At 41.7% G+C, this 23,252-nt stretch overlaps 1 protein-coding gene and 1 long non-coding RNA gene across 9 annotated transcripts in view; both read left to right on the top strand.

The window, feature by feature from the left end:
• Positions 1-765: 765 nt before the first annotated feature.
• On the top strand, positions 766-8,525 carry SLC30A1 (solute carrier family 30 member 1). The gene is made up of 2 exons (XM_047076800.1): positions 766-2,001; positions 3,657-8,525. The coding sequence occupies exons 1-2, from the start codon at positions 1,392-1,394 to the stop codon at positions 4,556-4,558; spliced, it is 1,512 nt and encodes a 503-aa protein (XP_046932756.1). The 5' UTR covers positions 766-1,391; the 3' UTR covers positions 4,559-8,525.
• Positions 8,526-17,422: 8,897 nt separating this feature from the next.
• The window catches only part of LOC124510098 (uncharacterized), a 29,434-nt gene continuing 23,604 nt past the window's right edge, over positions 17,423-23,252 (top strand). For 5 of the 8 annotated variants that reach the window (XR_006961619.1, XR_006961620.1, XR_006961618.1 and 2 more), the window contains exon 1: positions 17,423-17,637. This is a non-coding gene — a long non-coding RNA (uncharacterized LOC124510098). Of the gene's footprint in view, positions 17,638-18,107; positions 18,197-23,252 lie in introns of all 8 variants that reach the window. The other 3 variants (XR_006961624.1, XR_006961622.1, XR_006961625.1) reach the window with 3 other exon arrangements.

The raw sequence follows: 23,252 nt of genomic DNA, 5'->3' as shown, positions 1-23,252 counted from the left end.
GTTTTTCAAAATCAGCTAACGTACGGGAGGGGGCTTATTCCTAAACTTCAAGTTTATCATTTACACCGAGCGGTTAGTTTCTCTGTTGTCTTAGGGTTGTGGAATTACCCACAGGGAGCAATTTTAAGAATGTCCAGCCTCTATGACTTTTACTGCCAGAGGGAGTCCGGTCTTGTGGTCTTCCATGAGTGGGATCTTGTGACTTTTTATGACCTGCTGACTTTTAGGTTAAGGGTCAGCCTAAATACCAAAATGGCTTTACTTAGGTCAACTTGTCTCCCCAGCCTCCCTTCCCTCCTGCCTCACCACGTGGACTCAGCTCGGAGGATCAAAGTCTGTTTGCTTCCCGGCCCTAGTAGGCGTGAGGGGTGCTGCGAGGACCCGCAGGGCCGGAGGAGCGGCCCCGCCGTGCTGGGGGACCCCGCCTGCCCTGCCCCTCCCCCTCTCCCCCACCCCCAGCTGCACGCGGCCCGCGCCCCCAACCCTCCCCCACGACGCCCGCCGCTGCACCCGGCCGCGGCCCCCGGCCCACGCCCGGCTCCCGGAGGGAAAGGCCCCGCCCCCATCTGTTGGCGCTTTGACACCGCCCCTTCCCGCCCCTCCGGGCCTCCATCCAATAGCGAGCGCAGATGGGCGGGGTGCGGAGGCTGTCGTGAGGGGGCTCTGGCCAATGGGGAAGCGTGCCGGGCCTGGTGGGCGGGGCGTCGAGGCCTTGTCACGCTCGGGTCCGTGTGAAAACGGGGGTTCCGAGTGCAAAGCAAAGTTTTTTTGTAAACCGTCTGCAAAGGAGGGGGGGCGAAGAAGGCGCCGGAGACCGGGCCGAGTGCAGCTGCCGTGGCCGCCGCCTTTTTAGCTCTTCAGGCGTCGGCTCCCGGGTCCGAGCCACAGCGGAGGAGACCAGCAAGGGAAAGACCTGCGCGGAGAGCCTGCAGATGCTCGGAGCCTTCGTAGCGCGGAGCTGCCCGTCGCCCGCCCCCGCCGCCCGCCTGCTCCTGCTCCTGCTCCGGCTCTTCGTCCCCGGGCTCCGGGAGCCCCAGCTCCCCGCCGCCGCCGCCGCCGCCGCCTCGGCCTCCGCCGCCCCTCTGTGGGTGTGGGGACTGCTGGGGCTGAGCCGGGCCTCCGCGCCGGCTCCGAGGACGGACGCCTGAGGAGCTGCGCGCCGCCGGCCCGCCGGGGACGCCCGCAGGCGCGGGGGCTCGGCGGCTTGACCCCCGGGCTCGCCCCCGTCCGGCCGCGGAGGCCCGTCAGCGGTTTCCCCAGCGGCCCGGTCGGGCGGCGAGAGACCCGCGCGGCCCTCCCGCCTCAGTCGCCCGGTCGCCGGCCGCCGGCGACTCGCCGCCACCGCCAGTGTAGCCGCCGGGCCGCGCTCGGCGGGCCCCTGAGCCGCAGCCATGGGGTGCTGGGGTCGGAACCGGGGCCGGCTGCTGTGCATGCTGATGCTGACCTTCATGTTCATGGTGCTGGAGGTGGTGGTGAGCCGGGTGACCTCGTCCCTGGCGATGCTCTCCGACTCCTTCCACATGCTGTCGGACGTGCTGGCGCTGGTGGTGGCGCTGGTGGCTGAGCGCTTCGCCCGGCGGACCCACGCCACCCAGAAGAACACGTTCGGCTGGATCCGGGCCGAAGTGATGGGGGCTCTGGTGAACGCCATCTTCCTGACCGGCCTCTGCTTCGCCATCCTGCTGGAGGCCATCGAGCGCTTCATCGAGCCGCACGAGATGCAGCAGCCGCTGGTGGTCCTCGGGGTCGGCGTGGCCGGGCTGCTGGTCAACGTGATGGGGCTCTGCCTCTTCCACCATCACAGCGGCTTCGGCAACGATTCCGGCCACGGCCACTCGCATGGGGGTCACGGCCACCCCAAGGGGGCCCGCGGCAAGAGCAACCGCACCGGGAGCAGCGACAACAGCGTGACCCCAGGCGAGCAGAGGCCCGAGCAGGAGGAGACCAACACCCTAGTGTCCAATAGCAGCAGCTCCAACGGGCTGAAACTGGACCGGCCAGGTGAGAGGAGAGAGTGGCCGCCGCAGGTGGTTGGGTCAGGGGAAACCGGGACCCTAGGCTGGCCCGGGGCGGGATGGCCCGCACGCCCCCTGGTGCCCGAGCCGGCCGGCGCCGCGCCGCCTCCTCCCCTCGCCCTCCGGGTCCCGCACCCGCGGGGCACACGAGGAAATAGGACCCCTCTCAGCCGGGTGCTGGGAGCCGGGGTGGGGGTGGGGGCGCGGCTGGGGTGTCGGTGGGGACTGTGGTTTGGGGAGTGGGAAAAGGGTCAGGAGGTGACCGTCAGCCCGCCGCAGTCCACAGCCGCACTTGGCTGCCCTTACAAGAGACTGCCTGCTTTTGGTTTTCACAGGATCAAAAGCGCTTCCTGATTAAATTTCTTGGCCCTCTTCGGAAACGGAGAGAACCCCCAGTTAGTTCATCCTTGGTCGGTGGCTACTTGAAACCTTGCCCTGCCCAAGCGGTTCTTAGGCCCCTTAAGCAAGTTTCTCAGTACGGTATTCAGAGCCAGCTAGCCTTGGACTTTGCCGAGCTCAAAACCCTGGTTGGAGGTTTCTTTTATGAACAGCAGTGTGTGTTTCAGTTAGTTGTCTAAAATCGAAGCCTAATCCTGACAATCCTAGGTTTAGGACCTGTCTGGTCGTGTTTGACATTTCACTGAGGACTTTTCAAAATCATCCTAAAATAAAAGTGATGACCACTTATTAATCTTATTTTTTACTGTATGCTTTTCATTCTAAACATTATTGCTCCTGAAGGTAATTTGGAAAATGTTGAAAGGCGATGGAAAAAGGAAATCAACCCAAGTCCAACTACCCAGGCTCAAAGACATTGACAATTTGGTGTATTTCCTTCCGATTTTTTTTTTCATTTACATTTATTTGCTTGGTAGTATGATGCTACACAGACAATTGTTGCTGTTTTCAAGATGCAGGGTGTCGTGTTAATGACATTCAACTTGTACGTTTGAAAAGGTTTAATAAACGATTGAATTTCCCCTCACCCATGCTCTTCAAGGTGTTATTGCAAAGAAAATTAAGCTGCTCTGGTGTGCATACAGTAATTCCTTTCAAAGATGGATACATTTGGTTTAAGAGCTAGTAGGGTAGATAGTGGTCATTTATTGCGGCTTTTCCTGAAGTTTATGATTGTTGATGGGTTTGTGTTGATTTTTTAGTTTCTGAACCCTCTCCACCAAGATACTCTATGGTTTACATTCACGATAAAAGTTTAAAAGTTAGCCACTACACCTTAGTGACAAAGAGTGACTAGAGCTGTGTGTCAGATCAGGCACTGTGGCATTTAATTTATGGGGGATCGCATTAAATTTTATATTTTCTGTTTGTATATGCCGAAAAGTATAGTGGAATGTTCCCACCCCCACAGAAAAGATGCAATTTGGTGGGGAGGCGGGCAGATAGGAGAGTGGTTAGGAGGATGGGGAAATGTAGTGTCTTCTTAATAACTTGATTTAGTCCTGGCCATTTTTGCCCTGGCTCATTCCCAGTATGTCAGTTTATATATTAAACTGCCCTAGGCACATTTTTAAATCATATTTTATGAAAAATGTTCACCTCCTTGACTAAGATGGAGTTAGATGAGGATGTGTGTGTAAACACTTTAAATGTATTTGATACAGCAGTTTTCTTTCTTTGTAGATCCAGAAAAGTCCAGAAATGATGCAGTGGAAGTACAAGTGAATGGGAATCTTATCAGAGAACCTGACCATATGGAATTGGAAGATGATAATAAGGCTGGACAACTTAACATGCGTGGAGTTTTCCTGCATGTCTTTGGAGATGCTTTGGGTTCAGTGATTGTAGTAGTAAATGCCTTGGTCTTTTACTTTTCTTGGAAGGGTTGTCCTAAAGGGGAGTTTTGTGTGAATCCATGTATCCCTGACCCCTGCAAAGCATTTGTAGAAATAATTAATAGTACTCATGCAACAGTTTATGAAGCTGGTCCTTGCTGGGTGCTATATTTAGATCCAACTCTTTGCATTGTAATGGTTTGTATACTTCTTTACACAACTTATCCGTTACTTAAGGAATCTGCTCTTATTCTTCTACAAACTGTTCCTAAACAAATTGATATCAAAAATTTGATAAAAGAACTTCGAGATGTTGAAGGAGTTGAGGAAGTTCATGAATTACATGTTTGGCAACTGGCTGGAAGCAGAATCATTGCCACTGCTCACATAAAATGTGAAGACCCGACATCATACATGCAGGTGGCCAAAATCATTAAGGACGTTTTTCATAATCACGGAATTCACGCTACTACCATCCAGCCTGAATTTGCTAGTGTAGGCTCTAAATCAAGTGTAGTCCCATGTGAACTTGCCTGCAGAACTCAGTGTGCTTTGAAGCAATGTTGTGGGACCCGGCCACAAGCCCCTTCTGGAAAGGATGCAGAAAAGGCCCCGACAGTTAGCATTTCCTGTTTAGAACTTAGCGACAATCTAGAGAAGAAGCCCAAGAGGACTAAAGCTGAAAGCATCCCTGCTGTTGTGATAGAGATTAAAAAAATGCCAAACAAACAACCTGAATCATCTTTGTGAGTCTTGAGAAAGATGTGGTATTTGACTTTTGCTTTAAACTGCAAGAGGAAAAAGACTCCATTGAAATTCTAAGTTTGCCAAGTAGTGTAATTGAAGTCCTTGTCTGGTCACACAGTTTAATTCTATTTTTGTAAGAACATAATGGGACTGCTTAACATAGTTCTATATTACAACTTTGTGATTATTAGTGCAGAGTACAGCTATGCTGTAACAATTTTGGAAAGCCAGTTTTAACACTATGTTACATTTTTGTTTAAAGTAAGTATAAACCTTATATAACATAATGACATTTGATTTCCAGTTTTTCCATGGTAAAAAATTAATTAGGGGGATAAATAAATTAAAATTGTTACTGGAATTTCTCTGCTTTTCTTTTCCCCCAGTGTTATACTTTATTTATTAGAATTAGAATCACTAAACTTTGAAAATCATCAACAGGTTCGTTTCCTTTGATGTTTCGGGTAATATTTATTTGCCCTCTGAGATCATTACGTAGCATAATGGCAGCATGTTTTTAAGAATGACTCATGGATATTATTAGGAAAGGTTCCCCTTTTTCTTCACATGGGGTATTTACGATACTAAAGATCAGTTACTGTCCTGGATTCTGTCTTGCTGAGTATTATTCTAATAAACAATTGAGATAATTAACAAGTTGAACTATAGTTTACATATGATAGGGCATATGAGAGTAAGAGCAGGGAAGAAGGTTCACCAAATTAAATATATAGATTGTGGTAAGTTAATATTCAGACTGCATTTCTAAATTATTCGGAGAATCTTAACTCATATCTTCTTTTACCAAAGTTAGTCTAAAATGTGGACATGTTCACCAGCATCACTTTCTTTGAAAGATTGCCATTAGAACATTGAGCTGAAAGTTGGCTTACGAAATATATACAGTAAGTATTTTTAAGGCTGTTAAAGCTAACCTAATAATTACCTGTTAAATGGCAAGCTTATTCATGTAATCTTTTCAGTTGTAGATATTTACAAAAAACTTAACGTTAGTCGTTTCATGGTGACCAATCATGAATGGATCCAAACAGCTTTTTTCGAGCACAACCAGCAGTTCTTGTGCTTTGCCCAGAGCCACTGACTTAGGGGGGAGAGAAAAGAAATCTAAGGGTTAATGCAATTTGGATACTAAAGTCTTAGAAAGCAAAGTTAACGAAGGCAAAATTAATCATTAAGATTCTGTAGGTCATCCAGTCTTGACCTATCTCGGATCTTCTAATAGTGGTCTATTTTGTAAGATTGCCACAGTATCTACACAGGATGTTCCTGGCTATGACATTGTTGCTGTGGGTTTCAAATCCATACACAAATATTATTTAAGGCTAGTTAAGTTATATTTTTCTTGACAGAGAGGGGCTATGCTTTGTGAAGAAACTAGAGTTTTGTCCTCAAAAGGATGAATAGGAGTGTCGGTTATCGTGTATAGCTCTATTTTTCTAGAAATAAGGTATCCTGACTACTTCAGTAACTTTTATAGCTGACTACTTTTGGGGTGGCTGTCTTTTGGGATTTGAAATAATTCATTGTTTAATGGGTCTTAAGATGAAGGCATCGGCATTGGGCAGTTAACTTTTTAAAGGGATCTTTTGTGGTAGATGGTGTGTTTTTTTTCTAGTATAAGCCTATTGCGGGCAATGGGCCTATTTAAGAACAGCCGATTTTTCCAATGAGAATGAGGTAATTTTAGGAACACCGTTTGTAAGTTCACATTTGCTATAATGGGCCAAAACCATAACCTGCCAATTTGCAATACATCTTGATCTTTTAATACTCTTATCTGATAATTGTGTAATTCAATTCCTAAACTGGAAGTTACTTTGAATTTTGCAAAACAGTTTTTTAAACATGAAATTTGGGAATCTCCTTATTTGGGTAAATGAGAAAGAAAGCTTGAAACTGTACTGTTATCATGTACATTCCTGACTTAACACTTAAAACTACAAAACATTTCATTAAGATCTTAAAACAGTCTATGTTACAGAAACATTTTGGTAACAATGCATACAATAGGATAATTGGTAAAATACATTCAGTGGGGTTTTCTTTACAAATGCTCTATTGGGTCTTTCTTAAAGGTTGTACAACATATAAGACATCAGCTAACTGAGTTTTTGTTTTTGTTTTTGTTTTAATGGTGTACAGGCATGGAACAAGGGCTTTTTTTTTTTTTTTTCCCCCAAAAGTGCTTTGAAGGTAAAAGCCTTTAGATTTCAGTTACTTCACTTTGCGTAATTTTTAAGTAGCTTATATGTAACAAAGTGGTACCACAGAATTCTTTTTTCAGAGGACTTTGTCATAATAGCAAAATCAGTGGGCACTGACTCACCTTTTGAGTTTTAGCAGAGAATTATTTATTTCTTTACAATGCACTTTCTAACCCATTTTTAGCATTATCTTTTAAAAAATGCTTTTATATTTAAATATTGTGGGATTTAAGTGTCTTTTCCAAAATAGCTTATTCCTCCCTGAAAGAAAATGAGGGGAATACCCTGAATTATTAGGAGACTTAAACCCAATATTTAAATATGCTTTTTATAGCAATGCATCAATTTTAGGAGGTGCATCTCTCCTGCTGGCTCTTTTATATTTGAGCAAGATCAGTGTGTTTAGAATATGTGTTTAGAAACTTGTCTGTTGTCTCGGTTTTGTGAAAAGGAGGTGCTGCATGTGCCTGAATTAAAACCAACGCAAATTTTTCCAAGCCAAATGCCGCCTTAGTGATGAGAGTGATTTCATTCTCCACTGTCACCTTATAGCTTCTATGATTGTTTAAAGGTTTTTTTTGAAGGGCATCTGCATTGTAAAAATATGGACCAGGACCTTTTAAAAAAGTCAAAAAAGGACAAAAGCTTTGGTGTATGAATTTTAGCGTTTTAGAAAACAATGTCTGGATAACTAAGGTATGTAATTTGAATAGGAAAAATTTCCATCAAGAGCACCTTGAAAAATCTCAATAGGTAGAAGACTATGGTTATAACATGTTTGTATCTTGTTTAACATGCCCAGTTAATTTTGAATTTTTGAAAGTTTGGGGGGAAATGGCCTATGGAACCTAGTGTGAAGTATTTAGTAGGCTAACCGGTATTGAGTGGAAGATTTTCACTGTTTATAAGCAGATATCGTTTGAATGATATAAATGTCATTTACCTGCTGTCTTAAGATGTTCACACATACACAAATATGGAGAAAAATTCTACAATACGGAAATATTTATTTTAATAGAGTTTCAGTTAAGTCCTAAAACAGTGTTAAAACTCTTGGGAAGGTGGAGGGTTTTTTGTTGTTTTTTTCAGTGGAAAACTGTCAAATACAGTGTTTGGCCACCTGAAATGGGAATTGTAATAGCACTATTTTCATGTAGCGCTACCAATATTATGTGGCAATGCTATTCTGTTGTACTAACAAGCTCTGGAATATTTAGCGGTCCTTTTCACTGGCACAGGAGCCTTTTGTATGTCATTCACTTTAAACTTTTAAACCAAAAATTTTGTGGTCCAGTGTCTTGGGCAAAAAGATGCTGAAGGGAATGTAACATACAATTGTTATGTGGCTATATATAAAAAGACACAAATTGCCCTGTTATGGTTCTGCCTTGAAACAGCACAATGAAGCGTATCAATGTATTCTGTGATTCTTTATGAAACTTCCATGTTGTGTTGTTTTGTGTCAACCATAGCCTGTCCTTTGGGCCAGATGTGGCACAGTTAAATGCAAGTATCATCTCATTAAATGCAGATGCAGATCAAATGTCCTTTAGTGCTGCAACATTTTACCTGACTTTTTGTATGTTTTATGACTGTGCGTTGTTTTCCAAAGCTGTTCCTACCTCACCATGAGGCTTTATGGATTGTTATGTATTATAAATGTTCTTTATGAGACAGACTACTGTGTTTCTTCTCATTTATTAAATGTCAAGTAGAAAAATAAACTAATTTTAATATCTACTTCATCATTTTGTGCATGTGGCCTCCCCTCCTATACTAGGCTGGGTTATGTAGACTTAAGGTATTTAAAGGGAAATTGCAGCTTAACTTAAGTGTTGCTAGTGCACAGAGTGACCAGGTTATAGGATGGTAATGGGGAAGGAAAAAAAAATGTGGGCAAAAATTGCAACCGAAATTGAAGGGCTAACACTGCAAAGGCTCACTAACATGAAATATTCAGTGGCTGTGAAATGTTTTTGTTACAAATATTAAGCTCACATGTTATATAATTATAGGTTAACCTGCCTCTTTTGGTACTTGCTATTTGTAAGCATAGTTACTAATATGGATTAGAGTACAATGTACTCTACAATGTACTCTACAATGTACTCTAAGAGTACATTACTACATTACTCCTAATGTACTCTAAGAGTACATTACTACATTGGTTATATGAGTTCAGGACTGTGATAAATGTAGTCTCTCATATAAAGAATTTCTTTAAAGAACTTGTGCTTCTGGCTGGGAGATAAGCAGAGAAAAGTTGCATAAGAAAAAATCAAATTGGCAATAAGTGGCAATAGATAATAGAATTGGTAAATACAGTAATACTCCAAAGAAGGGATGAAGATCTTTGGAAAGGATTCATGTACATGGGGGCTGAGAGACAAGGGCATGAGATAGTACAGAGGGCTGAGGATCGAGAGGTAGGAACTTGCTAAAGGTTGAAGTGCCATGTGAACCAGTTTGAATTTGGTTTCTAGGAATGGAGGAAGCCATCAATATTTGGAAAAATGAGAAGGTGGAAAAGGACACAGATTAGCTTTGGCATGGCAAGTAGACAGTGTGAGACTGGAAGTCAAATCAGTTCATTAGCTATTCAATGCTAAGAGAATGAACTAGTTCCCAAATACCCTTGCCCGCATGTACGTATGCATACCACATTTAAGTTGATTTCCAAACACATCCTTTGTTTATACCTTAACTCAATTTCTGAAATCAAAATGCACAGATATAATCAGTAGTATCTTATAGCTGTTGGCCAACTTATTTTCTTATCTGAATGTCATCTTACTGTTAAGAGTTCAGAAAAGAATTCTCAGGCAATATGGTCTTTCAAGAAGTATTTGCCAACATTCCCTACAACATAATTTCATGTACTATGCATTGCACATCTGGATGAAAGCTGTTGCTTTTGAGTTAAATGAAAATACTCTAAAAGTCATGAACAACATTTTTTAATGAATTTTGTAAACATTTCTGAGTCTTCAGAATTGACCATAATTTTTGCTCCCCCACTGTAGTCTATGTAGCTTTTTTTTTTAAGTTTATTCATTTTGAGAGAGAAAGAGTGTGAGTGGGGGAGAGGGCCAGAGAGAGGGAGAGAGAATCCCAAGCAGGCTCTGTGCTGTCAGTGCAGAGCCTGATATGGGGCTTAAACTCATGAACCATGAGATCATGGCCTCAGCTGAAGTCAAGAGTAGGCTTAACTGACAGCCACCTAAGCACCCTGAGCCCTTTTTTCTTGTAAATCAAGGAATTTATGGCAGTTTGTTGCATTTGCTTATTTATAAACTTGTTTACCTTTTAGATTACAAACTATGAGGTCAGAGCTGTCGTCTATTTATCATCTATCTATATCATCTATCATCTATAATTATTTATTATTTGAGAGAGTCCACAAGTGGTGGAGGGAAAGAGAATCTTAAGCAGGTTCCACACCCAGCCCAGAGCCTGATAGGGGGCTTGATCCCACAAAGTGTGAGATCATGACCTGAGCCAAAATCAAGAGTCCGAAGCTCAATTGACTGAGCCGCCCAGGTGCCCCTATCTTTATTTGCTCAGGATTTAGCACAGGGACTGGCACACTGTAGGAATTCAAAGGTGTTAAATGAATATTGAGGAATGGTGGGAGTGGAACAAAAGAATACTATTCATAGGTAAAATATACCTAGCACTGAAAATATAGTAATATTATTAATAGCTATAATATTCTGGGCACTTATGAAAATATACAAAGCAACACATGGTTTCATTTAATTCTTTCAAACCGTTAGGCATATTTCATTATTCCCATTTTACAGACATATTCAGCACCTTACCCAAAGTCCTCTAGCTAGTAAGTGATGGAGCCAGAACTGGAATTCTGCAAGGAATCCATCAAGTAGCTTGCTTTCCCATCACTTTGAATCACCAACAACTAAATAAGTAGATTCAAAATGAAGAGTTCTTTTTAATTTTCATCTAATTTGCCTTTCCAAATAGAAAGGCAAAGGAAATGAGGAAAATAAATTTTAAAGCATTTGCTATTTATTTTTAAAAATTATAGTAGTTACCACATGAAGAACCTTTCTACCTAAGTTAGGGACGCCTGGGTGCCTCAGTCAGTTAAACAGTCTGACTCAGCTCAGGTCATGATCTCACAGTTCGTGGGTTCGAGCCCCATGTTGGGCTCTGTGCTGGCAGTGTGGAGCCTGCTTGGGATTCTCTCTCTCCCCCCCCCCCCTGCCCCTCCTCTGCATGTGCTCTCCCTCTCTCCCTCTCTCTCTCTCAAAATAAACTTAAAAAAAAAAAAAAAAAAAGAAAAAGAACTTTCCTACCTAAGTTAGGTTTACTTACATTATGGTTTAGTGTCTTTTTTTTTTTTTTTTAATTACATGGGGGAGAGGAATAACAATCTTTTTTAGAATTCAGAGCCTCTCCTGGTTTTACTCTAGCCTTGTGGACAACTGCTAATCGTTACAAACTAGTGGCATTTTCACCTAAGTTATCATATAGCATTGTTTGAGGTATCAACTGCTTTTGCTAGAATACAAAAACTATAGCTTAAATATCCTTTAATGCTGAAAGCAGTAGGCCTCTAGGGGAATGAGGAGTAGAGGTGATTGAAGAAAGTAAATATGGATGATGAGGAGGAGACACAGGAAGAGAACCATCTGCTTTTCAACAGGAATGCTGTGAGCATTTTGGTGAGACAATTTATCATAGTTAGAGGAGTGTCCCATGCACTGAGTTTAGAGACCCTGGCCTCCTTCCTCACATATGCAGGTAGTTCCCCCTTCCCCCGCCCATCAAGACACCCTAACTGTTTTAAATATCCCCAAGGGAGGCAGAATGGCCCCCATGGGAAACCATAAAAGGCTAACCAGTGAGAACTCCTCCAGCCTCTCCCACATGATCCAAATGCTACATCTGGTCTCCTCCTTTTACATAGACTGTTACCATAGACTCTTCCTGTTTTGTTCAAATTTTAGTTTCATCCTTAAGTCCAGGAACCATGCTTCCATGCTGCATGGTCACATAGAAAGTCTAAAGGTGTGATTTCTAAGACTTCTAACCATTGGTAGGACCAGGTAGACAGGAGCTCCTCTGATCGTTTGGGAAGATTGTTCTGCTCAGGAAAGCAGTGCAAATGTGGCCATCTGAATTAGTCATGGAAGCCCTTGGCTGTCTCTTTTGAAATACAAAGTAGAAATGGGTTTCTGGCAACCTAGAAGGGTTTAGAATCAGTGATTTTTATTAACGTGCAAATTTAAATATTCAAATAGAAAAACTGAGAATGGTTGCACTTATTTTTTTTTCTAATGGTGAAAATATCTAGGACAATATTGAACAAACTTTGTCAGGAATTTTTATAGCCTGAACCAAGAGTGACCTTCAATGGCACCTGCCCTGGGCTCTTGCATCAAGTTTTAGATTCCTCTGGAAAGTGATAGTGATGCAGCAGTATCTATTGATGAAGACATTGGGTCCTGAGTTTCTACACATTATTAAAAGTCATCGAGCTGAAAAAATTAGGTAGTATATTATGGTAGAATAATGATCCCCTAAAGATGTTCGTGTCCTAATCCCCAGAACTTGTGAATATGTTACTTTACATGGAAAAGGTACTTTACAAGTATAATTAAGTTAGAAATCTTGAGATGGGGGTGGGGGTGGGGGTTATCTTGGATTCTACATGGACCAAATATACTCCTAAGGGTCTTTAAAGGAGAAGGCAGGAGGATCAGAGTTAAAAGACATGATGACAGAAATATGGGTGACAGAAGTAGGGTTGGGGTTAGAGAAATTGGAAGATGCTGTGTTGTTGGCTTTGAAAATGGAAGAAGAGGCCACTAGCCAAGGAATGCAGATGGCCTCTAGCAGCTGGAAAAGGCAAAGAAACAGATTCTCCCCTAGATCATCCAGAAGGAGTATGAATCTGCTGACACTTGTATCTATTCCATAAGACCTATTTTGGACTTAAGACCTCAAGAACTATAAGGTAATACATTTATCTTATTTTAAGCCACTAAGTTTGTGGTAATTTGTCATAGCAGCAATAAGAAATAAAGGTAGTGTATGTATATTAGTGTGTAACTATAATTTACACACTAAATTTGTGTATTATTTTGCTCTCACTGGAGTTACATTACTAACTTGTAATTAAATTTTATGAAAAAAGGGCTAGACACTATAAAAGGTGATATAACTTTTTGTTTTATGCTTATGCAGTAATTCACATTGGATAAGTAAGTTAATGAAACATTGCTCTGCAGGTAAGAAGGAGATGCTCAGGTTGAATATATGAAATACAGTGATGGATTTTCTTTAACTATACATATGATCTGACTTTGTATGTTGAGATACCAAGCTTTAGGGATAGATAATTCTTTAAGGGATTTGATGGGCATCCAGACTTGCTCATGTGTTACCACCAGACCCAATCTGAATGAAAGGAGAGCACATGGTGAGTGAAATAACCTTGTATGAATTAAAGATGTCATTCTGAGTCCACCTGAGGTAACTATAGAGTGGCATTCACCACAGCAGCCGCCATTTTCCTCTCCTTACATTTCTCTCTTTTGTCCCACTTGGAGCCTGGTCACTCCTTCTTTTCTTCTTCCTCCCCTCTCCATTCTCTTTTTCCTGTTCTTCCTCAGCACAACCCCTTATTAGGCACATGACCTTGGGAGGTTGGATACCTCTTGGAGTCTCATTTTTCACATCTGTGAGATGGGACAACACGTCCTTTATAAGGTCCTTGTGAGGATTACATGGGACAAAAACTAAAATGTATCTAGCACATTCTGTGTTCTGGCACTGTGCTAAATGTTTTTAGCCCATGTAATCCTTACAAGCACCCCATGAACCAAAGGCTATTATTGTCTCTTTAAAGATGGGGAAACTGAGGATAAGAGAATTGAGTGACTTCTGGTGAGTGGAGGAACCAGGACTGAACCCAGCTCTGGCTCAGGCAAAGTCTGTGCTCTTGGCCATGACATCAACTCCACTGAGAATCAGCCCAGTCTCTCATCTGCGAGGATCTTCAAATTCAGCAGTATGCAAAGCCTTTAGCTCTGGAGTCAGACTGCCTGCTTTCAAATCCCAGACTCCACACTAAGACACTTAAACTTTCTGCCTTCTTTTCCTCATTTGCAAAATTATAAGAATAGTATTTCTTTTGGAGGGTTGTTTTAAGATTAAATGAATTAGTACAAGTAAAGCACTTTGAACTGTTTCTGCTCCTTATTTTAAGTGCTCAGGAAATATTAGCCGGTTATTTTATTCCCTTCCTATTTCTTACTTTCCTTCTTCTTTCCTTCCTTCTCTTTTCTCCTCCTTCTTTCTCTTCTTTCTTTTTCTCTCTCTCTCTAAGCCCAATTTGTGACCCTTAAAACCTTGATTAATCCCTTTCTTAACTCTTGGGCTTATACCAGTTCTCTTCATTGGCACCACATTTCTCTCCATCTTTCAAAATCATTAGACATTTTTTCCCCTTCTGGTGATGCCTAAAACAAACACCACCTGCAGGAGACAGGGGTATCTGGAAGATAAAGTGATGTTTACCTGTAATCTCTTCTAAGGCTGCTATGGGGAAAGGAGGGAAGGTGGGAAAATAATTGAGGGTCAGAACAAGAAAGACAATTCCAACAATCACACAGGCCACGGAGAGAACGGGTGTGAGGTGCTTCCTCTCTCGCTGGGGAGCCTGGTGGTGATTTCTGCTAAGGGCAGAGCTTGGACCCAATAGCTTGGAGATCTTTCTAGCTGAGATGTGGGGATTTTCTGAGAAGTCCTTGTGAGGGGCAGCGGTATGGCACAGAGAAAAGAGTCCTTGGTGAGTTTCCACTGCTCTGACCCAGCAAGCCGGGCACCACCACCTGCAGTTCTAGGGAAGCACATCCAAAGGAGGTAATAACATTCACTTGTATGCTTCTTCTTCTTCCTCCTCTTCCTCCTCTCCTCCTCCTTCCTCTTCCCCTTCCTCTTCTCCTCCTCCCCCTCCTTCTCCTTTTCCTTCCCCTTCTTCTTCCCCTTCTCTCCCACCCCCTCCTTTTCTTCCTCCTCCTCCTCCTCCTCTTCTTCTTCTTCTCCTTCTTTCTCTTCTTCTCCTCCTCCTCCTTCTCCTTTGCCTTCTTTTTAAATCAATGGATAATATAATTTTTACTTTTTTTTTCTAACTGGATTGTTTGAGTACCTCTGAGTGTGCAGGCAGCGAGCATGTTGGGGTAGGTCTGGTGAGAAAACTCCTGAGTCAGCAGCTAACACATTTTTTTTTTTTTTTTTTTTTTTTTTTTTTTTTACTGAACACCACTAGTGCTGGGGGTGGGGGCTTTAGCTGCCGAAGAGTTTTAAATTGTGTTTTCCCTCTCTTAATTATAACTTAGTGACAAGTCACATAAGGAGCACCCATTTGAAACAGAAGTTAATGAGCAGCAAAAAAAACCACACAATGATTTTGCATATTTGCTTCAGTATCTGCTTCCCTGCATCACTCAGTTGCATTCGTTAATAACTATTTTATAGAACATTCTAGTATCCACACTCCTACAAAATCCAACGTACAAAAGAGAAAAGGTGGTGCTGATTCCATCCCAAGAGATCTTTCATTTATTGGAAGTCAAGACTGCTCTTGCCCACAGGGTGGGATTTGTGGAGAAGGGCTTGCAAAGAGCAATCTGAAACTTGTCTTACATCATCGTTCAAAGCACAACACGAGCATTTTGTATGTATAAAAAAAAAAAAAAAAGAGCTAATTTTGTGAAGTGTATGAATTAGGTTTTGAAAGCCCTTTTTGTCTATTTTTGGTGCTGGAACACAGGGCAATATTTCAACTTGTATTTTAAAACTATGTGTGTGTATATGTAACTATATGTGTCCACAAAGTTTTTTTTCTTGCTTAAATAAAAAAAAATTCAGTTGAACAACATATGCCACTTGTTAAGCAATGGAACGATTTCAGTGATACATTGATTTCAAGTAAAAATATTGTTTCCTGTAAATCACTTATTCCACGTAAAAGTGACAAAGTACCAGGGCCCAGTGCCAAATAAGATCCTGGTGGCAGGAGGGCTGAGAGTACATGCACTTGAATGTGAAAGGCTGCAGCAGGTCATAAGGCTGGTAGGGCCACAGGTGTGGGTTGTCCTGGGTTCTCAGCTGTCCTGGTTCTTTTTTTTTTTTTTTTTTTAATGTTTATTTTTGAGAGAGAGCAAGACAGAGTGTGAACAGGAGAGAGGCAGAGAGAGAGACACACACACAGAATCTGAAGCAGGGTCCAGGCCCTGAGCTGTCAGCATAGCACCAGACTTGTGGCTTGAACTCATGGGCTGTGAGATCATGACCTGAGCTGAAGTTGGTTGCTTAACCACCTGAGCCACCCAGGCTCTCCAGTCCCGGTTCTTTTTCAGTAGCAGGAGCAGTACCTCCGGGATGGTGGTTGGGAACAACTGTGCCTAGGGCACAGGCAGGAGGGGAAGTTGAGGAACAGTGTGGGCACCTTCTCCCCATCAGCACCCAGCATCACTCTGCATCCAACGTGGTGGTTCGCTCATGGGTTTCAGAGACACAAAAATGAAGGTTGGAGTCCTGTGACCTGTCCGTTTCCTGTCTTCATCACCCTGGGCACACCGCTTTGATCTGCTTGGGGTTAATGGGATTGTTGTGGGGATTAAAGGAATAGTGCACGTACAGTCCTTGGCACAGAGCCTGGTATTAAATCAATGCTCGGACATTATTATCAGACCTCACTGCGATCCCACGAGGCAAATACTCTCCCTTGACCAACAACCAAATGAGGCTTAGTGAGAATAAGTTTTAATCTAGATTACTTCCTTCACTAGATTAAGTATCTAGTCTGGGCCTACCTTCAAATAGGGGTCTCCAAAGCTCTAGATTTTTTCCCTGAATGCCACACTTACACCTTGTGGGGGTTTTCCAGGATTTCTCTGTTCTCCTCTAAAACCCAGATGGATTTAGTCATTCAACAAGTATTTACTGAGTGCTTATTAAACAGCAGACGCTGTTCTGAGTGCTGGCCCTGTAGCTGCGAGCGCAGACACAAATCTCTGCCCTTGTGGAGTTTACAGTCTAGCAGATAAGATAAAGAAGTACGATGTATATTATATTAGCTGATGATAGATTCTAAGGAGAAAAAAATAGAGCAGGGATGAGCGCTATGGGCGTGTTTGTGTGTCTGTCAGAAGGAAGGAGTGTTGTCGTCAATATTTTATATATAAAGGCCAGAAAACCTTGAAAGAATGAAAAAGAGATTTGAGTAGAGACCTAAATGGGGTGCAGGAGCACGCCCCTCAGATTTCCGGGGGAGAAGCCTTCCAGGCAGAGGGAATAGCAGGGTAGGACCCTGAGGTGGGGTTTGCTCAGCTCTTGGAGGACATAAAAGCATGCCCTAGGGAGGGGGGGAATGGTCTGTGCACCTAGAATTATTTGATCAGTCTGAGAATCAGCTTTCTTCCCCCAAAACCTGTTTTTCTAACACTTGGACTTCCCTTTAAGGAGTTGCTGCCCCTTGGTTGGGTCACTAAAGCCTGGGGCTGAAGCAACCCTGAGGAACAGGGTTGGCTTAGTGGCCGTCTGATTTGTTGTGTAATAGCATTGACTTCCTAGGTGACTCAGCAGGGTTCTGTGCTTAAACGTCAACTCTGGGGATGATGAGCTCCAGCCCCAAGGCCTCTCAGGTGTGGAGGATTCCCCACCCCAGGACCAAGGAAGGGGCTATTTCTTCGAGCCTGACCTTGATGTCGCTTTGCTGCCTGGACTCCTGGAGCTTTGAGCAAATGCTTTACCCCTAAAGTAGACATCTTCCAGCTTGATTTTGCCTCCCTGGAAAAAAAGAGAACCTGCTGAATGCGGTGGGTGAGTGAGAACATGGACTTTGGAACCTGAGAATTGGTTTAAGTGCTCGCTCTGGCATTTATGAGTTATGTAGCCTTGAGCAAGTGATTGACCTGCAAAATGAGGACATTCTTGCTGAAGTCTTAGGAGACTGAATTAAAGCGCAGGGATGTAGGAAGTGTGCCTTGCACAGTGCTGGCAATTGGTAGAACTTCAATGAACGGTCGTATGATTATTTTCATCCTCTTGAGCATTCCTGAACTAGCAAAACAGCCCCTCCAGCACTCTGTCCAATTCCTAATCCTTATCCAAATATTGATACAATTGTGGTCCCTGTACATCCAGAATCACAACTGAAAAATGGGTGGCATGATCTCCATATGCAAAGTAAACATGCACTGGGGGACTAGGCTGGGAGTAGGGGCGGAGCCACATCAGATCAGCTGGTTGAATTCAATCAACTTTTGATTCCCTGCCCTCATCTTTTATAGAAGGAGTTGGATGTCTTTCCCATTTGACCTTAGAATGTGTTATTCTCCATGTGCCCTTCCTTAGGCTCCTCATTTACAGATGGATTCTGGTGAGTGGAAACCTGGTTTGAATACAGCAAGAGAGATCACGATTTCAGAAAAATCTATGTCATGTATGTTTTAAGAATGTCGATTCACTATGTCCTAACGGTCTGGTTTGTCATCCAGATTTTTAATATTTTGACATGTGTAATTTTGTGTTTGCAGAATCATCTCCTTTTTATCAGATACTTCTGTGGATTCCACGGAGTCAAGATCCAAAGGCTTTCCCCTAGAGTTTTACTTTCCCCATATATACAGGGTTTGTAGGGATAGAGGGGCAGTCACTAGCCTGGGATTTAACTTTTCTTGGGGAAGACCCATGTGGGGCAGTGGAGGTCACTGAGTTAGTGCTAGTCAGCAGTTAAAAGCCTCCAGACACAAGAATCTGCATTCCAGCTGCCATCCCCTCTGTCCTAAGGTGCCCATCAGTGTGGCCAAAGACATCTACTCAGCTCTGGAAGTTTAAAAAATAAACTTCTTCTTCTTTTTTTTTTTTTAATATTTATTTATTTTTGAGAGAGAGAGAGAGAGAGAGACGGACAGAGTGTGAGCAGGGGCAGAGGAGGGTCAGAGAGAGGGAGACATAGAACTCATAGTGGGCTCCAGGCTCCAGGCTGTCACACAGAGCCCGACATGGGGCTCGAACGCAAGAACCATGAGATCATGACCTGAGCTGAGAGTCAGATGCTTAACCAACTGAGCCACCCAGGCATCCCAAACATAAACTTATTCTTAATTATACAATTTATATCCAGATTCATCCTCCTAGTAAACAATTTAAATGATACTGACAAGGTTCAAGGACGTTTCCCTGTTTTCAAGGAGATTTTGAAAAAATAGTGGATTTTGAATATCTCAAAGGTTTTCACTTTCTATTGCTCTAATCCTGTGGTTTTGTTCTTTGATCTAATCACCATCCCCTTATGATCTTCAGTTTGGTGTGTGTCATTCAAGACATTTTGCTATGTGCACGTGTGTATATGTACATATCTATGTGTTGATAACCTATGATTGTGTGTATATATACAGGTATTAAGTTAATATGAGTACTATATTTTCATAGGTATTCAAGCCATATTCATATATATGTGTATGCATATATTACTAACATATAATTAATACCTTTATTAATTTATGCAGGATTATTTTCTGTGGAGATTGTTTCTCAACTGAATCAGTTTGCAACTTGCTTCTTTATGCAGCAAGATGCAGTTCATAGAGATTTACTTTTCCATTTGGAGCTACTGCATAGTTTCTGCTAGTGATCAGTTTATTTGGTCAGGTTTCTGCTGATGAGTATTGAAGGAGGTCTAGTTTTCCCCTCTTGGAGACAATGCTGCAATGAATTATCTTCATGTTTTTTTTTTAGTTTATTTTGAGAGAGACAGAGACAGCGCAAGTGGGGGAGAGGCAGAGAGAGAGGGAGAGAGAGAGACAGAATCCCAAGCAGGCCTCACGCTACCAGTGCAGAGCCCGACGCAGGGCTTGAACCCATGAAACTGTGAGATCATGAGCTGGAACCAAGAGTCGGATGCTCAACTGACTGAGCCACCCAGGTCCTCCTGCAATGAATTGTCTTTAATCGCATTTCCTTAAGCACATGCATCTGCCTTTCTAGAAGGCTGATTTTAAGAAGTGTCATGGGGGGTATATACAGTTTAAACTTATTAGATACTGCTGAATTGCCCTTCAAAGGGCCAATTTGAATTCCTACTGACAGTGCATGAGAGTACTTGAAAAGTTTTCATATTATTAAACTAAGATTCTTGCCAAAACTTTGTGGTACTTCCAATTTGGCTTTAATTTGCATACATTTGAAAACCAGTAGATTGGAGTGTCTTTTCATGTCTTTACTGGCCACTGATATTTCCTCTTTAGTGAATTTCTTTTTCAAATTCTTTCCGTAGTTTTCTCATTTGGGTTGGTTATCTCTTTTGCATGAATTTGTAAGAGTTTTTAAAATACATTCTTTTTGGGATGAGCACTGGGTGTTGTATGGAAACCAATTTGACAATAAATTTCATATATTGAAAAAAATAAAATAAAATAAAATAAAATAAAATAAAATAAAATATATTCTTTTTGGGGGTGCCTGGGTGGCTCAGTTGGTTAAGCGGCTGACTTCGGCTCAGGTCATGATCTCACAGTTCGTGAGTTTCAGCCCTGCAACAGGCTCTGTGCTGACAGCTCAGAGCCTGGAGCCTGTTTCAGATTCTGTGTGTCCCTCTCTCTCTGCTCCTCCCTGCTCACACTCTGTCTGTCTGCCTCTCTCTCTCTCACAAATAAACATCAAAAAAAAATTAAAAATAAATAAATAAAATAAAATATATTCTTTTTTTAAAAAAGTATATTCTTGATATTATTTGTTTCTCCTAGGCTATTGCTTATTCTTAAATTTTGATATTCTTGTGGTATCTTTTTGTACACAAAGCATTTATATTTTTGAAGCAGACAAATTACATTTTTTCTTTATAGTTTTTGCTTTTTAAATCTAGTTTCAGTAGACAGTCCAAGCCCCATGTAATGAAAATTTGTTATAATGTTTTATTTTAATATATATGCATATAATTCACACATACATACACATATGTAATTCACATGGAATTTATTTTCAGGTATAAAATGTATTTTTTTAAATGGGTAGCGTTCAAATATATATATTATACACATATTCAATTATATATATATTCAATTTTGATCGAGTATTTTAAAGCAACTCACAGATACATTACTCATTATTATATATTATTTTTTAAAGCCTCATCAGTTCAAAATTTAAATAGAAGTATTTATATATTCCTACCTCACAAGGCTTCTTAAAAAAACATAACAACATATAATAATCATACCTGACAAAATTAGGAAAAATGTCTCATATGTCATCTAATACCCAGTTTAGGTTAAATTTTCCTTGATTGTTTAAAGATATATTTTCATGTTTGAACTGGGATCTAAACAGATTGGTGGGTATGTTTCTTGATTTTCTTCTAACCTGTAGGAGTTCTGTCTTCCCTCACCATTTTTATTTTTTATGAGTGGTAAGGAGATATTTTATGTGTGATATTCTTGGCTTCTATATTTTTTATTTATTCATATCACAATACAGATTGCTAGGGTTTTTTGTTTGTGTGTTGGTTTTGTTTTTGAGGTCTTGACTTTTCTTTAAAGGCTTAAGTTTTTTGTGTGTTTTTAAAAATTTTTTTTAATGTTTATTTTTGAAAGAGAGAGAGACACAGTGGCAGAGAGAGGGAGACACAGAATCCAAAGCAGGCTCCAGGGTCCAAGCTGTCAGCACAGAGCCTGATGCGGGGCTCAAAGTCACCGAGTGTGAGATCATGACTTAAGCCAAAGTCGGACGCTTAACCGACTAAGCCACCCAGGCGCCCCGTTAAAGACTTAAGTTTTTAAGTTTTAGGTTCACAGCAAGTTAAGAGGAATGTGCAGATTCCCCATCTACTCCCCACCCCCAAGGCACAGCCTCCCCCATTATCAACACCTCACCCCAGAGTACATTTGTTACCATCAGTGAATGTATATTGAAAGATCATAATTACCCACAGTCCATAGTTGACCTTAGGGTTCATTCTTGGTGTACATTTTATGGGTTTGGACAAATATATAATGACATGTATCCATCATTATCCCTTCACTTTTTCATGCGATTAATTTAGTAAAAAAACTGATCATTTGTCCTGAAGAGTTACCCGTGTTCAAGGTGTGTGTCTGCCTCCTCACAATGTCATTTAATGTCCCCAGTATTTCCTGAAAAACGGTAGCTAAAGTCTTCATTAGATTCAGGTTCAAATGTTTTGGCATGTATACCATGACATTTTTTTTTAAAATGTTTATTTATTTTGACAACGGGCCGGGGGGCAGAGAGACAGGGAGAGAGAGAATCCCAAGCAGTCTCCACACTCAGAGTGGACCCTGACACGGGGCTGGACCTCACCACTGTGAGATCCTGACTTGAGCCAAATCAAGAGTCAGAGGCTTAACTGACTGAGCCCCCCCAGGCACTTCTATCATGACATTAAAAAAATTTTTTTTAATGTTTATTTATTTATTTTTGAAAGAGAGAGCGAGAGAGACAGAGCATGAGCAGAGGAGGGGCAGAGAGAGAGGGAGACCCAGAATCCAAAGCAGGCTCCAGGCTCTGAGCTGTCAGCATTGAGCCTGACATAGGGCTTGAACCCACGAACTGTGAGATCATGAGCTGAGCCAAAGTCGGATGCTTAACCAACTGAGCCACCCAGGCTCCCCTATCATGACATTTTTTAATGGGGTAACTGGTGTATATGAAAGGAAGTGGGTTTTCTGTTTTGCTTTGTTTATATCCTAATTTTGTATTTGGCTATGTTGCTAAGTTCTGTGAGCAGTTATAATAGTCTGTCAATTAATTTTTTTATATTCTTTAGACAAATGACTATATTAGCTGTTAATAATGGCATATTTTTCTTTTCCAGCATTTATACATTTTATATATTTATTGCATTGGTCAGAACATCCTATAAAATGTTGAAGCGTGGGGCACCTGGGTAACTCAGTTGGTTAAGTGTCTGAGTCTTGGTTTTGGCTCAGGTCATGACCTCACAGTTCCTGAGTTCGAGCCCTGCATTGGGCTCCACTCTTGATGGTACAGAGCCTGCTTGGGATTCTCTCTTTCTCTCTCTCTCTCTCTCTGTCCCTCTCCAGCTCATGCTCTTTCTCTCTCTCTCAAAATTAATAAACTTTAAAAATAAATAATTAAATAAAATGTTGAAGCAGAGGTAATATTTAGTCTTTACTGACTTTAGTGGGATTGCTTTAGTGCTTTGCAAAAATGTGCTTTTTTGTTAAGTATGTTGGTTAAGTATTTTGGTTAATACTTTGTTAAGTATTTTGGTTAAGTATTTTGTTAAGTATTTTGTTAATGTATTACCTTTGTTAAGTATTTTGGTTAATGCCTTTTAACAAGTTTATAAAGTTTTGTTAGTTTTCTAGGAGTTTGTTAAAAAATCATGAATGGACTTGAATTTATCAAAGGCTATTGTTTATTGTCTATTGAAGTGGTCATCTGATTTTCTT

This window comes from Lynx rufus, unplaced genomic scaffold, assembly GCF_022079265.1.
Source record: "Lynx rufus isolate CCGP_SWC_20201006 ecotype Redwood Valley unplaced genomic scaffold, mLynRuf1.p SCAF_15, whole genome shotgun sequence".
NCBI classification, from domain to species: domain Eukaryota; kingdom Metazoa; phylum Chordata; class Mammalia; order Carnivora; family Felidae; genus Lynx; species Lynx rufus.
Note: the sequence above shows the minus strand (reverse complement) of the source record. Positions and strands in the feature narration are given on the sequence as shown.

What these genes read in the sequence shown, in the direction of transcription:
- SLC30A1 (XM_047076800.1), top strand. Translation starts at nt 1,392, where the DNA reads ATGGGGTGCTGGGGTCGGAACCGGGGCCGGCTGCTGTGCATGCTGATG. An exon ending in GCTGAAACTGGACCGGCCAG is followed by an intron (nt 2,002 to 3,656) that starts GTGAGAGGAGAG and finishes CTTTCTTTGTAG; the next exon opens with ATCCAGAAAAGTCCAGAAAT.